We start from the raw sequence: 17,309 nt of genomic DNA, 5'->3' as shown, positions 1-17,309 counted from the left end.
TGTTTTAATTTACTGTGTTTGCATTTTTTTTTAATATATATGCAACTTACTACACATTCAGCATCACCACGTTGAATAGTTTGTGAAAATGAGGAGAGATGAAACAAGGCTCTTGTTTAGAGCTAAATGCTACTTCCTCAAGAAAGGAAATATTCAACATCCGTGCACTTTTGTACCATAAATACTCCACTACTCAACACTTGGAATTAATTTTTATTTGTTCTGTGTATATCATTTCCTTCTTTAATCTGTGTTGCTGCCACCAATTCCACCACTCAAACACCGTATGTCTCTTGACACATGAGATGAGGTCTTTCATTATCAGAAGCATTAATCTGTGTGATTTATGTTTAACAGCTACAAACCCATGTGGAATTAATAATGGTGGCTGCTCCCACTTATGTCTGATGTCTCCTACCAAGCCCTCTTATCAGTGTGCATGTCCCACTGGTGTGAAACTTCTTGAGAATGGAAAGACCTGCAAAGATGGTAGGCTTTGTTTTTAAAAATCCTTTTAGGTTAAGCACAAAATAATTTGTTGAAGGGAAAAGGGGTTCTTGTAGCTTCACTATACAATGCACGTTAAGGGTGGCAAACTGTGGGAAAATCTACGCTTTTGCAGTACAAATAATAGTGCATGGAAAAATGCCCTCTACTTTTTAAAGAGGAAATAGTCTCATTGCTGAAGAACAGTTTATCTTCAGTCATGGAATTTAGTTGATAATTCTGTCCCTGTCACTAATTCCCTGAAAGTTTTTTGCGTGTTCTATTGTTCCCTTTTCCTATAGAAAATATAAACCTTCTCTGTTGTCTTTAAATTGTTTCTAATGTTATTTTTCATGCATTAATATTTGTCTAATTGGACTGTACAAGTAAAACATTTGCTTTTTGAGATCTGATTTCCATTTATACACACATGCATCTGGTATTTCTATTCCCATGCATGAGGTTAGACACACACATCTGTCTATAGGAACTGAACAGAAAAGTGTGGTTTTAGAGATACTAGAAGTATTTCAATTTTAAAACCCAAGACATAGAATCATATAATAGAATTGTAAAATGCCCTGGGTTGAAAAGGACCATGTGACCATCTAGTTTCAAACCCCTGCTGTGTGCAGGGTCACCAACCACCAGACCAGGCTGCCCAGAGCCACATCCAGCCTGGCCTTGAATGCCTTCATGGATGGGGCATCCACAGCCTCCTTGGGCAACCTGTTCCAGTGCTTCACCACCCTCTGAGTGGCACCCTCCTAATATCTAACCTAAACCTCCTTACCCAAAGCTGCTTATAGTGTTTCACTGTGATCTGATATATGATTTCAAGTAATTTTATTTTATACGGATGGCTTTTGTGCCATTGTGCTGTGACTGCTGTAATACATTAATATTATCAAAATAAACACTTGGAGATTAATTAGCTCTCATAAATAACCATCTTTATGCAGGTTGTTTTTATGAAAAATGTACAGCAGAACAGAAAGATACAGTAGAATTTACTGTAAAAGCACTAAAAAAATGTATACAGAAATAATTCATTAAACTTTCATTTTATATTTTAAAAATTCTTAATCTTGTTCACTACTTGAACACTTGTTCTGTGTTTTCTCTAATTTCATGCTATTTAATGCTCTATGTTGATTATTTTTGTGTGGCTATTTGTGACTATGTGAACCTTATTAAAATAAATTGCTGCTTTTATGTGAAAAATTCAAAAACATCTCCCAATTTAGCCTTGTAAGATTATTGTAAGAACTTACCACTGCACGCACAAGATGTTTTTCTCCCATTTCTACCAGTAAAAGGAGCAAGCTTTAATAATAAAGCTCTGGATTGGTTAAATTTAGTCAATGCAAATTCATGTACTTAAAAAATAAACAACAGAAACAACAAAAAGTTGATATGCGTAAGCTCTTGATATGGACAAACTATTTTGAGGAAGCAGATAGCTAAAGCAGTTGTTTACCAATACATATATCCAAGAGCAGAACTGTGTGAAAATTCCACGTGGGGGATCGGGAATTGTGAAGGTTTGGTCACCTAACACCTAGCAGTGTTGAAGGACTAAGGACAATTGTAGTAACAAGTCCTGGAGAGAGAAATGTTTTCCTTTTTACCCCCTGATAGGAAATGGGGATTTTTGGGAAGCTTTTTGAGACAAAAGGTTTTTTGAAGGATGACTTTTGGGGGAAAAAAAACCAGCCCTACAAAATGCTTTGAATGTCTCATGTAGGAATACTCATAGAATCATAGAATGGGTTGGGTTGGAAGGGACCTCAAGGATCATCAAGCTCCAACTCCCCTGCTGCAGGCAGGGCCATCAACCTCCATGTCTAATTCTAGACCAGGCTGCCCAGGGCCCCAGCCAGCCTGGCTTTGAATATCATCAGCTTACTTTCTCAGCTATTGCTTATGTCTCAGAACATAAGGCTATTGGCTTTTTCTCCTACTCCCTGAAAATATGATAAGCCAAATTATTTGTTCTAATTCAGCCATAAAGTATATTTGGCTTGCAAAACGCAGCTCCTATTTCACCAGAAATTTTGTTAAGCAGATTGCTGAGACACTGAGGTATTACAGCTTGCTGTCTGTCGCTATACAAAGCATCATAAAAGAGCAATTATCATATGCTTATCAATGTGATGTTGTATCTTTAACAACCATTCTGCTGTTGCATATTTTTTTCCAAAAAAAAAAAATATTGCTCACTGTTCATTTTTAAGAAGGAAAAATGTGTGGGGGAGTGAAAATTGAGCCTGCACTTACTCGGCTCAGTAAGTGCTCTATTCCATTGCTTACTAGAGTTAGAGCTGAATTAGCCTGTGTGCAAGAGAAACAACCTGCTACAGCTATGTATCAGATCCATTGGTTTCACTTAACAGACAATTTTGCACAGATCCAACTTCTACGAAGAGTATAAGGGCTAAGGGAGTCCTGGAGGCTTGCTGCTTGTTGTGTTTCAGCATTTAGAGCTATGTGTGCCCAAAAATAATTAAAAATTTTTTGATCATTGTCTCACTCTTGAGAGAGTATGCTTTTTTCTCATTGAAGAAAGGTGTAGGTAGCAGACCTAGGGCTTTTGTGTGTGACCTATAACTTGCCAGAGCTCTTCAAGTCAGGGCTTCACTGTGATTTCTGCTCACAGTTGCAAAGGCTGCAGTGACTGATTTGGGGAAAGGAAGAGGGAATGGTGGGCAAGCAGAGCTAGCCTAGCTAGCCACAGTCCACATTTTGCTTGTAAATCTCTAGTGTTTGCATTGACTTCCTTTCTTAGGCTGCTTAATGATACCGGTAAGCAAAATATATTTTCTCTTTTTTGTGTATACTTTTTAAATTCATGTGACAAGTAGTATGTATCGAGGAGAAACAGCATTGTGCTTATGGTTTCTTGCTGTTGGTTTTTGTGTTGTTTTTTTTCTCTCTTTGTACTTGCCTGTTTACTAAGGTGCTGTGAAAGTGGAGCTGAACCCTCAGAATGGAATATTTTCACCTCAGTTCCTCAGTTTGTTTCAGTACATACCTACTGTGCTGAGACACTGAATGAGTAATTGCAGCTCATCTTGAAATGAGAACATTAGAACTGTGGAGGAAGAAAGAGGAATGACGGACAGGTTTAAAAAAAAAAAGTGAAAGTGAGGCTAAGGCAAATTAATTTCTTGAAGACAGTTTTGTTCTCCAAACAGAAAGCAAAAATCAGGATAGTTACTAAACTAAATCATTTCATGCTGCAAGGAGCCTCTTTGAGAGGCGAGCTCGTTAACAGTGTCAATGAGTACTGGCTGGGATCTGCAGGAATTTGATGACTGAATTTTGAGTGCCTGTTTGTGCTGTTTGCAGTGGTTTGGCTTTGACAGATGATCCTTGCAGCCAAAGGTGAGGCTGGCTGACCCTCCCTGAGCAGTTTCCATGACAACCTCGCATTTTTGAATAATCGTGGTTTATAGGAAATCTTTTCCTCCCTCTTCTTTCCCCTCGGTGTTGGTTTCTTGGCTTTTTGTCTTATATTTTTCCATTACACCCTAGGGTAATTTTACTGTTTTTGTGAGAGTTCTGGATGATAAACCCCCTACCCTCTGCTTATAAACACTTTTTCATCGTGTTTCAGAAAAGAGTGATGATCAGGAATAAAATCAGCTATTTTACCAACAACTGATAATACTGATAATAGAAATATATACAGCAATGGTAATGGAAAACTCGTAACTGAGATGTGGTCTTGCAGCAGACAGATCTATTTTCTATATGAGCATTTGAAAATCTCTATCTGTCAAGATGGGAGGAAGAACAGCTAGTTGTCATGGCCACCTCTTCCTCTGTCAGTAATGTCCAGAGAATACAGTCTCTTCTGAGCACACAGTAGGGTACTCTTACCTATGCTGGCATTGTGTTCATAGTCATTTAGCTTGTTCTTCTGTATTCACATTTTTATAGAATAGCACCATTCAGTTGGAATATTCCTACAAAGACCATCAAGTCTGACTGCCTGACCACTTTAGGGCTCACTAAAAGTTCAAGCACATTAATGAGTGCATTATGCAAATGCCTCTTAAACACTGACACGCATGGAGCATCAACCACCTCTCCAGGAAACCTGTTCCTATGTTTGACCAGTCATGATAAAGAATTTTTCCCAGTTTCACCCTCTCCTGACGCAGCTCTGTGCCATTTCTGACCTGCCATCTGTGAGCAGAAGCAGAACCCTGCACCTCCTTCTGCTTTCCCTCCTGTTAGGATACAAATGAGACTTCTCTTCTGCAGTATTACAGGCACTGCTGTTCTTCTCACTTTGGTATCCTACATTTAAGTGACCTGTTCAGTAGTCATTTTAATTTAAATAAATAAATAGGTTTAGCTTCCAAGTCTGTCATTGGAATTATACTCATATTAGTGCCTGAACACTTCTCCATCCCTGTGCTACTTTGCCTGTGGTGAATTTTATTCTCTATGCTTGCCCTCACCAGTTCAGATCTATTGAAGAAAAAAGGCTGAGTGAGGAGATACAAACTTATTTGTGGTCCAAACAAAAAAGCACTTTGAAGCCTTGCTGTGGCCATCCTGCTCTCTTTCAAGAAGAGAGAGTCTTTATTTTGCCCACTGGTGCTTACATCATGCTTACCTTTTATGCCTAGGAAAGTAAGTAGAAGTTTGCAGTGGGCAGACCTAAATTGCAAAAATAAATTTTCTTTGTCTGGAACAGTCATGATCCTGATTTCACTGGACAGATGAAGATGTTAATTTAATACCTGAGCTCTTCTTTTTTCCATTAAAAGAGAAAAGAAAAAAATATTCAGACATACGTCCTCTTACCTCTGTAGGTTTTTTTGGTGGTGGTGATTTTTGGTTGGTTGTTTTTTAAGACAGCCCATCTACCTGTTTGCACTGTAATATCAGGAGCTCTCTGGCAATAGTATCTTTCCAACTGGGAAAAGGCATTTAGGAAGAACATTTTTATTAGTCAAATGCGTGATAACTGTTCTGAGGTTTTATTAATGATTTTAATTTAGCAAGTGCAGAGAAATTACTGTGTATGTCCTAGATCTAGCATTACTTATGTAAAAGTTCCTGAGTATGTGTCTGTGTAGTATCACAGTAGTAGCACAGTTGTATCACACACAGCACAGGCATAATTGCGAAGGCATAATTGTGTGTAGCACAGTATCACAGTTGTAGTAGCCTCAACAACCACTGATGGTTTTAAAGTTCAGTAACTTATAAATGACTGAGGACTTATATCCTTGGAAGATTAATTATAAAGGTTAGAGGGCATTAGACACTGAACTTAAAAACTACGTCACTGCATATATCTGTACACTTGCTCTGTTTCTCCTTTTGTCCTTCTTTTCCCCCTAACTTCAGCTATCACAGAGATTTAAATTGTTTTGACTTTTAATAGCGACTTTTTGAAGGAAGTATTAGTTCTAGAACTAATGTAATGCACTATCCATGAACTTGTAATTCCAGCTTTCAAAGTACTTAATAAAAGTAGGCTAAAGCTCTCAAATCTGGAGTCTGAAGTAAAGCTTTTATGTCCATATTTAGATGGCTTAACTGAGGGGCTTCTTTTTAGAAAAATTGCTAACTGTCCTGAATACCTCCTCACTTGAGGCACTTCAATAAGAACATTGGTCCCCAGTAGGAATGGGCTGTAAAAGATGTGTGTGGTTAGGATTTTTTGTTTGTTTTTTCGGTTGTTATTTTGTTTTTTGTATTAAATAATTTCTGGGTTGCTAAATTCACTTAGGATTGATTGAAAGATCAGTAAAGGGGGTAAGCAAAAGGGTCTGACTTCGAGTATGGTATAGACATATGCAAGAGGCAGAGCGAAGAAGTATGGAGATCCTGCTGTCACATTTCAGCTTTTGCATCATAACTGCACTTTGGAGTAGAGATGAACAAAAGCTGATTGATTCTGTTGTGTCCTTTCAGCTTCAAGTACCGTGAGCAGTCTTCTGACTGGTTCTTATCAGTGCCAAACTTTTTTGCAGCCGGTGTTCTGCACAAGTTCAAATTGTTTTTACAAATTGTTTTAGTTCCAGATTGCCCTTTTTTTTTTTTTTTTTTTTGACTACAGCAGAGATGGTAAGGTGATCATATCGTAAATGTGCTCAGCTCTTGCATTTGCTTTTCTTGCTATTGTCAGGACAAGCCTGAAGGTGTTTGAAGTGCTTTTCACCAAGCCCACCTTGAAATGAGATGTTTCTGTGCTCAGTTTCTCTTTTCTGAATGAAATGAATGGTGTTCTGACTAAGCAGCTGAGATGTCAGTTTGCTAATGGCTGGATAATAGCTTTAAAGTAAACTAAACTTTCTGTTGCTTGATTGGGATTGCATGAAATAATGTTAGACATCTCCAGATACAGACCACTTCTAGTTCAGGAATCCCCTGTGCAACATGGGTTGGCTGTAAGGCAGTAATTTCCTAATGCTGAATTAAGGCGTAGACATGCTATGACATTGCAGGTAACAAGTGTTGCAACCTGGAAGCAAGATCCTGAAACTGTTGAAATGACTTCTCTTGGAGAACAGTTGGAAGGTCAGCCGGTCAATTTTAAGGGTGTTTTTGCGAAGGCATAATTGTACTAAAGCCAGTCTTTCTGGGGAATTGGCAGGCATTGGTTCTTCAAAATGGCTATCAAATTCAACATATAAATTATTTTTAAATTATGTCTTAGGCTTTATACATATATATATATATATATATATATACGCATATACGTAATAGACTATGTATATAATTTCCTAACTGTTTGGAAATCTGAGGTTAGTGTACCAACTTAACCTTAATTCTGTTAGGTAAAGCAATTCATTAGTATCAATGTATGTACAGATTTGTGTAAGGGGAAAGTTGAGTAAATGACTGTGAAGTTGGTAAGGAAGGAAGTGCTTAAGATTCCTTATTGAACCTTAATAGTTGTGCTTGGTTATATATTAATACCTCATATGACCATAATGCTTGTCAGTGCTTAGAGCTTAATTATTCGTTGTTTGATGTAGTTAGTTGCAACAAACACAGATGCACATATAAACTGCTGTGACAAGATTAGTTGCTTTTGTAATAATAAAAATCTTCCTAACATGCCTGTTTTTCGTTTACTCTGTCACGTGTTTTAAATTACTTTGAAAGATGCTTAGGCATGTACTTAAAGGTTCCCTCTTCCTGATATTAGTTATTGTATAAGAGTTATTCACTAGAAGGACAATTGAGTAGTGTATACATGTATTTTTGAATGGAATGTGTTTTAGGACATAGGATCCCAAAGTGGATCTTCATTCTAGGCTACTAATCAGGAACACTTGTAATAACAATCTGAACTTCAGCTGTTGAAAAGTACAGTTTCTTGCAGCACTGTAAAAGCATTTTAAATATTTTTAATGTGTTAAAATTGCTCTAAATGAAGCAATGGCTGCTTTGGCATCTGTCTGAAATTTGATATTCAGTGAGGTTTCATCTAGCATCCACCACAATTACTGACATTTTAAAAAAGAAATTTGGCATCAAACACTAAATATATGTATTTTAAGATTAGCTACCTAGTTACTTTAGTAGTTGCTCTTTTAGTGTCCTTGTCCTTATTTATACCTATGTAAGATCAAGGCACAGAAGCATGAACAGCATGTAGCTTTGTCTTATCACATTTGTGTTATCACTTTTTCATTGCAGTGTTTTTATATTTTTTTTAAACCTTCCTCTCCCCCATGCTTGCTCGTTTTTTCCTCTGCACTTGCACTTAGGTCACGCTCTGCCAAACCTTTCCCATCAGTATTTGAGGAGAGCTGTCCCAACATACTTTCCCTGCATTTGGATTGCATGCATTTTTTACCTCAGCTCAGACTTCCCCGAGGCCTAAACTGCTCTTATCTCCTTGAGACTCCAAACAGATAAGCCAGTTTAATTGGAATGGGGCGTGGTGGTTGTTTAGCCTTCATTAGACTGAAATCTAGCAAGATAGAATATAAAATGAAGCAAGAATAAGATAGAATAGACAATAAGTTCTTTATCCGTCAGGCGCCCAGCAGTGTACTTCTAAACAGCTTGTGTTGTCCTGTGGGAAAGCATCTTTTGCAGCACAAGCTGATCTTAGCTATTTATTAGGATTTTGACTTTTGACCTAAAAAAGCCAGAAAGGTTTTTGTATGCTTTCAGTATTATTTATCTTCATACGTTCAGATATGCTTATTCTCAACAGACTCGGGAGAAGCTGAAAATCCACCTGCTTTACATTGTCACTGGACAGTTGTCAAATAGGAGTTTCTCAAAGGAGATTTACCTGTGGTAATCTGAGTTAGTTACTTTTCTCCCTCTAAAGGTGCTGTTGAAACACACAGCTTGTTTGTGACAGCCATCCACTATACCAACAACTACAGTCAGTAAAGGGTTTAATTATTTTTTTTCATCTGAGAGGCTGCAGACCATCTGTTACTTGCAGAAAATCATAGCATGATCACTTCATAGCTATTTCAGTATCTTTGGAGGGAATTGTCTGGATAAAAAACAGGTCCAATGTAATAGGTTTTGGACAAGGAAATCACCATTGAATTTCCTCTATAAATATATCTAGTTTGTTCTGCAGAAGATTAACCTTACATTTGAAGCTTTTGAGTGATATTCTCTGCTGGTGTCCATCAGTTTGGATAGACACTATTGAAATCAGGGCAGCTACACTAGCTTGCAGCGAACGGTGGAAGATCAAGTTTACCACTGCTGTAAAATGTTTGTAAGATGGTTGTGTTTTTGCCTTACACATGTAGGTGCCACTGAATTGCTGCTTCTAGCCCGCCGGACAGATTTGAGGCGCATTTCCTTAGACACTCCAGATTTTACAGACATCGTTTTGCCACTGGAGGACATCCGTCATGCCATCGCCATTGACTTTGATCCTCTGGAAGGGTACATCTATTGGACTGATGATGAAGTTAGGGCCATCCGTCGCTCATTTGTTGATGGGTCAGGTAGTCAGTTTGTTGTCACAGCACAGATTGCTCATCCTGATGGCATTGCTGTGGACTGGGTTGCCCGAAATCTGTATTGGACTGACACTGGCACAGACCGTATAGAAGTTACAAGGCTTAATGGGACCATGAGAAAAATCTTGATCTCGGAAGACCTGGAAGAACCTAGAGCTATTGTGCTGGATCCTATGGTAGGGTAAGGAGCTGTTCATGAGCACTTTCTAAGTATTAGACAAGTTAGTTCTGTTTACATGCATGCAGATAATGGGATGCAGTGATAAACTCCTAGGTCTTCAAAATGAAAATACCATCCTCCTTCGAAAGCTAATGCTCTGAGGCTTGGGGACCACTGCTCCCTTTTGACTATTCAAATTCTGTGCTTTTACATTTTGTTTTTCTCTTTAAAATCCATTTGTTTATTCTAGCTGATACAACTTGTTATGTGGTCTTGCTCAGCAGATTGGTTATAGGACTAAAGTAGGTAAAGTATCAGTCTGCTTACATGTCACTGTTACTGTTTTGGATGTGTTGGGCATTGTTATTTAGGTAAGAATATATATTTGGCTTTGAAATGTATTTCTCTGTGTGCTTTGTGTCTTCATGATATTGTAGTGCAAAAGCAGCCATGTAAATATTGAAAATTTGGTTTAATAAGACTCCTAAAGATTTTGTTTCCATTGCAGGTACATGTATTGGACGGACTGGGGAGAAATTCCGAAGATTGAGAGGGCGGCACTAGATGGCTCAGACAGGATTGTGCTGGTGAATACCTCACTTGGGTGGCCAAATGGACTGGCATTGGATTATGAAGAAAGCAAAATATACTGGGGAGATGCAAAAACTGACAAAATAGAGGTCTGTAATTGCACCTGTATTTTTAATTCCTTGGGGTTATAGAACATACTCTATTTTTCTAAGCGTTTAAATTCTGATACAGTTCAAAAATGCAATTAGGATAACGGTCGATTTCTGCTTTAAGAAACAATTCAGCTTTTTTTCTCTGATTTTGATCAAGTTGCTCACTAGTCTTTCTGAGATTTTCCTTCTAAAAAAAAATGATCTACTACACAGATACTATTTCTTAGAATAGAAATAGTATCTGTGTAGTAGATCACTTTTTTTTAGTTTTTTTCTAGATCATTTTTTTTAAAAAAATATATTATAAGGATTTGTTGTATTTGCTTCTTAGATCATTAATAAAACTTTCTTGGGAGTAGTGTTTGTAGGTTAAACTAATGCTTCTATTGTTCTTTGTGCTGCTTAGCTTAGGTGCAAGTAGATAAATGCATTTTAGAGAATTAAATTTTATAGAAATAAATTTCAGATAAGTCAATCTCATTTTACATATAATTATCTGTACTCCCAAGCATAATCTGTACTCTGTATCTCCTTAGTTTTATTAGGGTTCCAGCAAGAGGGTACATTTTGCTTTCTTTCTGGTATGCTGTATTTGTTCAGTTTATTATCAAAAGGCAGAATGCTTTTTGGATCCAGGAGATTTGGCTACTACCTGGAGCACAGTAACTGTACCTAGTTTTCCTGTATTCTGATAGGCTTACCTTCCTTTTATTGAGTTACAAACTTCCTTAGTGAATCTTTAATACCATAAGTATATTTTAGCGCTTATCACATTAGGCACTGTATTTTCTCTAGTCTTCTGAAATTGTTTTACTTATAAATAACTTCAAGTATGTCATCTGAAAGTCATGATCTTGTGCTAGAAGATTGTGTTACTGCTCTCTTTATAGTCAAAGTAACTGCAAGCCTGCAAGGTGACTTGCTTCGAAGCACTCCTTGACAGAGCCTCGGGGAGCATGGTTTTCTTTGTCCCAAAAATAAGGCTTATAGTCTATAATTTACTTAACTTCAGCAGATCCGGGGAAAGAAGGTAAAGGATCTCTATGCTTAGAGATTTATTTATCACTTTTATTTAGCGCTTCCACCCTAATACTGCCTTGATTTTTTTAATTATTATTATTTTTTATTTGCAAAAGGAAGGTTAGATGTTCTCCTGACTCATGCTTACCAAAACAGAGATTTTTTTCCACACGTTTCAGGCTTACTCAGACCAGGGTTCTGTATTCATTGCTAATGATTCTGTGTAGTGCTTGGTCAGTTTGTGGTAGAAGTTTTCAATAGGTTAGGCACCAGTTTACTGCTGCAGTTCCATCAAACTGGCTACAATGTATGATATATTGTTAATGCCAACATTACAATGTCTGTGGCAGGACAGAGGATAATGATTTGGCACAAACAACTTGCCAGGACAATTTACATTTCATTGGTTTTAAGCTAATATAAGCTGATAAAAGAATTTGACCCAGGTTTTCATGTAGCACTTATGCAGGATATCTAGAAAATAATTATGATCTTATTAGTTATTTTTTCCCATGAGGTTTCAAGTGTTAGACTTTTCCTGCTTCTGCTTTTTGTAAAACATCAGCGTTCGTTAACTGCTGAGGTTTTACCTACTAGATAGCTATGCACCACACACCATTCATTCAGTCACTGTCCACACCCTTCAGTGTGCTGAGGAGAGAGAACCGAAAAAGGTAAAAGAACTGGTGGGTTGTGATAAAGACAGTTTAGTGAGAGAGGGGGGAAAAAAAAAAAAAAGTAAATCACAAACATGAAATGAAAACAAACAAACAAAAACAATTGTACAATCCTATTTCTCACCAGCAGCTGACTGGTTCCCATTTAAACCCTGAGCAATGGCAGGCCTTCCACTGCCCAATTCCTTCCTCTCCCTCTTCCATCTTTATAATTTCAAGATAATGCCATATGGAATGGAATATTACTTTAACCACTTTGAGTCAGCAGTCTTGCTTCTGTTCCCTCCCAGCTTCTTGTGCACCTCCAACATTCTCCCTCTCGCAGGGCAGTGTGAGAAGCTGAAACATCTTTGGCTGTGTGTAAACTCTGCACATTAACAACTTAAATATATTTTCATCATAAATCATAAAAACACAGCACAGTACCTGATATAGTGAAAAAAATTGTCCCAGCCGAAAGCATGGCATTAGCCAGGACTCTTATTAATATTCAGAAAGTTTTTTAAAAAGCCTGAGTAAAATCTTTAAAGCAAGAGAAGAAATTCTCCCACAATTTTGCTTTGGAGTTTTGGAATTTTTGTTTCATTTGGTTTGCTTTTTTTTTTTTTTTTTTTTATTTAAGTTGTGTTGTGTTTGTTTGTTTGTTTTTAATAATTTATTATATTTTTATTGCAAAAGTTGTCAGTTTAGGGGGTGTGACAGATGTATAAAATCATGAGAGGTATGTAGAAGGTGTCAAGTACTCTTTTGCTCCCACTCAGATATTTTTGACAAAGATATGTGGAATTGATATGAGAAGGTGATAGCTGGGGAGTGGGGGGGGGGGAATGTGGTTCTTCAAACTGTGTAAGTTTTGGAGATGCATGGGGATGTTTAAGGCTTATTTGTGCTATGAGGAAGACTGAATGTGTGTGGAAGAGAATTCCACTGAAGTTTGCATATACATAAATTTGTGTTTTGAACCACAAATCACTGAACTGTAAATTTCTGGAGAATTGAAAACTCCTCTTAAGAAGTTTACAAACAAACAAAGTTTATAAGAAGTGCATGTTGGCTCTATTATTTTGCTGTTCAGTAGGTATAATTTGTTATTTTTTGTTCTCTGAGATGGGATGTCAGGATGGGTGGACCTTAGTATTGACACCTTAGAGCCTCTGTTTTCCCATGTTGAGATCATTCTTCTGTTTGTTGAATGGGGAATCTTTATTTAGTTTGTCGTATTAACTTCAGGAAAACTTTGTGTTTTTCCTTAGACATAGGATTGCTGCTTGCTCATCACATTTCAGAAAGGCAGAAATGGGCTGAACATTGATGATCTCTGATAATGATAGATTGGAGTGCCAGTTCAATACAGCTTCTGTAATTAGAAAAGCATGGGAAGGCTCTATAGAGTGAAGAAGAGGGATTCATCTGAAAGAATAATTCAGTCTGAAATAGATGTTTTTTTCCTTTATTGTGCCGAGTAATGCAAATACAGTAGAGAGTCTCATTACCGATGAATCTTAGTGAATTTTCCCCAGGATCTTGTGTGGTCTCTGTGTTTTTTTATATTAGATCGTTTGCGCCATGGTAAGCTACAGAAATATCAGGCTATGATGTCATTACCTACAATAGCTAAAATATTACTGACGTTTCAACTCTTCCCTTTTCCTCTCACTGCCTTTCTCTCCTATGGCAACCATGAATCCTGAGACTTGTAACACTTTCCCTGCCCTCCTCACCCTTATTTCTTTTTAATAACTGTTTACTAGGAGGTGGTTTGACCTTCTGTAAATTTTTTAAGCTTGCATTTGCGGAAAAGACAGTGGAGGAGGTGCAACAAAGAAGGTGTTTGTGGCAGGGTCAAAATAAGAAACTTAGAATTGAATGTGAAAATATCTGGTTCATGCCTGGTCTCTGCTTTGCTTGTGTGTGTCTGTGTGTGTTTGGGATGGGGAGCAGGGATAAAAACAGGAGAAATGCGTTCGTATACTTTAAATACTATTTCATACAGGGTTTTAAAGAAAGCATACTTCTTCCCTTTCCAGCGTGTGGAGTTCTTCAGAAACATTATTTAATTGCAGCTCAACTGACATTAATGTTTCTTGCAAGCTATGTTTCTGATTTGTTTGTGCCACATAGGAGCTTTTATTATTTATATTTTATGCACTGTTTCATGCTATGCTGTTCTGGAGCCCCCAGACGATAATAAAGCATCAGCAGGGGTTAATGGAGACTGGCAGGGGGTACAGCAGGGAGCTTTTGTTCCCATTTTATCTGGCAGCCTGCAGCAGGCAGAAGCAGGCTGTGGCTCAACAGCTTCGTCATTTATCTCGGTCAGGTTTCACTGCTGATAAACTTCTATTGAAATGGATGGCTGCTATTGTGCTTACCAGTAGGGAAGATTTCTCATTGACTTGCCACAGGTTTAAAGCATTTTCCTGCCGTGCTATGAGGTTAAAAATGTATGATCTGCTCTGCTGAATTGGTCTTATGTTTCCTCCTCAAGTGAATATTTGTCTTCTGAGCACGTACGCTATCTGTTTTAAGGCATAGGTTGGATTTTAAATGGTCAGCAAATCTCGTATTGATAAAGCAATTATGAATGGATGTGTGTATGTGTGGCTGTGTGCATTAAGAGGAAATAATCATTATATGGCTGATTTCTCACAATTTTTCAGTCTGTGCTTCATTTTTCTTTATTCATCTTTCCTCTTCTTCACTCAGAGGTAGAGATGACACCCGCTTACACCTACTAGTGGTGAGTTTAAAGAAAGGACTGCCTCCTATACAATGTAACCATTCTCCAGTGATTTTTGACTGCAGCTCTAACTTGAAGTGTTTCTGCATTCCTAAATTTATTAGCCGTGCCCAGCATTACTGTGTCTAATCCTCATGATTAATATGGAAAATCTTACATCCTGCTGTTTTTCAGCATAAGTACACACAAGCTTTCAGAACGCCCCCTTGTCAGACAACAGAAAGCGGATGCCACTAAGACATTTTGAGTACAAAATTCTTGAACAGAGAAGACCTTTTTGTCTTTAACCCAGGAGCTAATAGCTTGGCATCTAGAGAATGCTCTAATTCACATTCTAATCCTGAAATTGCAGGGCTGCATTTTCCTCTGATGACAACTCCCTCAATTTTACTACCAGCCTAATAAGGAAATTTTGTTTTCTAAGCTCTTGCTGCTTATTTGCTGACTGCAAAGTTGTCATGTAGCATATTTTTATGTTGTGAAATGCTGATGTCTTGAAAGCCTGATCATTAATGATATCCCCATCCACCACATTTTGAAACAGACATTGGAAAATGGAGAAACAGAAGCAGGTCTGTTTTTTAAAACAATTGTTAAACACACCTGATTTTGTAAAATTGCATTACACTTTTCATAGGTATTAGAAGTAGGGTAGTTCAAGTTGATTTTGTTCCTAATTTTGTTGGGAAAATTTCTGCTCCAACAGGCTTGCTCTTTATCCCCAGAACAGAGAGAGGAATTTTTAGCTTCCTTTATTCGAATGAAGGGAGTCTAATGGAGGCACTTCCCAGAAGTATCTCTCAACCTGTTAGAGGTCACAGCCTCTTTTATCTCCATACCTGGGTGCTATCAGTGAGCACTGTCCTTTTCCCCATTGGCTGAGGTACTCAGATTCACATTCTTCTTAGTTTGCCTGCCATGCACTTATCCCTCCCCTGAAGCTAACCCCACTTCATTTCCTTTGCCTGTACTTATGTTGTAGTCTGGATTCAGAGTTTGTTGCTTTTCCCGACTATAGAGCTGTGTTTGTATCCTGTTTAACAAAGTCCATCCCTCTTTGTCCTGTCAAGCTAGCAGGATTTGCAGGCAGGTGCTAAGCTAGCATCTCCTGCTATGTATCTGCAAAATAAGTTTGTTTAACCAGTTCTTTTTCACAGCCTTCATTCATCAGCTTTATCTTGTTTTGCAGGGATACCCTATCCTTCGAATTTCAGCTTTTCTTATTTTACAAGGACACCTTATCTTTTCTTCATTCATCTTAATTTTGTCCACAATGCATTGTTCACCTGGTTGTGGCACGCAAGGTCTACATTCAGCAAAGAACACCACATTTGTATTGCAGGGGTGGGGTAAAGACAGATTCCCCTTCTTCATCCAAGTTTCAAAATTTTGCAGTTTACTTTGTCAGGGAACTTCTGCTCATTTCTTAATGCCTGCTGGGCCTCCAGTAAGAAAACTGTAGATTATATAAAAATGAAATAGTTCATACTTTGCACATTTTTCACTTGAGTAATTTCTTTATCTTCTGAATTAATGAAGAACTAAATTTCATGATTAAGTCAAAGACAGGAAAACTGTAATACACAGTGAACAAATAGCAACCATTTGAGTGGGTTTTAGCCACAGACTGTAAATGTCAAACTAAGACTTTGTGCTACTGCTCACTTGTTATTAAGAAAAAAACAACTTTTCACCATGGTGTTATACAGTTGCCACTTATGTACTTTATGCAGATGTTCAAAGTGTTTTAATATGAAAGTAAAAAAGGGAAAAAAAAAGTGTTTAAAGCATTCATTCAGTTTAGATCCAAAGACATCAACATCTGTGCCCAAATGTGGAGTCCTCAGTACAGGAGAGACCTGTTGGAGCATGTCCAGAGAATGGACACAAAAATGATCTGAGGGATGAAGCACCCTCCCCAGAGTGAGAGAGTTTAGACTGTTCTGCCTGGAAAAGAGAAAGCTCTGGGGAAACCTGATAGCTGCCTTTCAGTGTCTAAACAGGGGGTTGTAAGAAAGAAGGATACAGGCCCTTTCACAGGGTTTGTGATGATAGGAGAAGGGAAATGGTTTCAAATTAAGATGGGAGATTTAGGCTGGATATAAGAAAATAGGTTTTTACAGTAAGGGTACTGAAGCAAGAGCGGGTTGCCCAGAGGGGTTGTGGATAGACTCTGAGCAACCTGATTGAGCTGTGGATGTCCCTGTTCAATGCAGGTGACCTTTGAAGGTCCTTTCCAAATCAAGTGCTATGATTGTATGTAAAAGCCTGATGTATTCAAAACAGTTGTGATTGTTTTAAGTGGTGGAGGGTGATGTGAAGAGATACTGAGCTATCTTCTGTTTCTGTTTCAGCTTGGTGTGGTTCTGTCAGTCTCCATTATTCCTTAACTTCCATTAACTTAACATTATTCTGGCATTTTTATTTCCTTCTAGACTTAACAGTAGCACAAAAAAGACTGAGATGGTCTTTGTGATCCTTCTTAATGATCAGCTTTTTTCAGACGGTGGTGTGTTGTATGTTTGTTTTTTAACTTGGCACAGAGAACTTGTAGTTCTCATCTGT

The 17,309-nt window shown here is 37.8% G+C and overlaps 1 protein-coding gene across 3 annotated transcripts in view; it reads left to right on the top strand.

Annotated features, from left to right (window-relative positions):
• The window catches only part of LRP6 (LDL receptor related protein 6), a 123,383-nt gene that overhangs the window by 65,318 nt on the left and 40,756 nt on the right, over nt 1–17,309 (top strand). For 2 of the 3 annotated variants that reach the window (XM_042889885.1, XM_042889884.1), the window contains exons 5-7: nt 358–489; nt 9,249–9,645; nt 10,133–10,304. In XM_042889885.1, the coding sequence (XP_042745819.1) occupies nt 358–489; nt 9,249–9,645; nt 10,133–10,304 (701 nt within the window). Of the gene's footprint in view, nt 1–357; nt 490–9,248; nt 9,646–10,132; nt 10,305–17,309 lie in introns of those variants that run through there. The other variant, XM_042889886.1, reaches the window with a different exon arrangement.

This window comes from Lagopus leucura, unplaced genomic scaffold (assembly GCF_019238085.1).
Source record: "Lagopus leucura isolate 7727_CA_CO unplaced genomic scaffold, USGS_WTPT01 Super-Scaffold_100159, whole genome shotgun sequence".
NCBI classification, from domain to species: Eukaryota; Metazoa; Chordata; class Aves; order Galliformes; family Phasianidae; genus Lagopus; species Lagopus leucura.
Note: the sequence above shows the minus strand (reverse complement) of the source record. Positions and strands in the feature narration are given on the sequence as shown.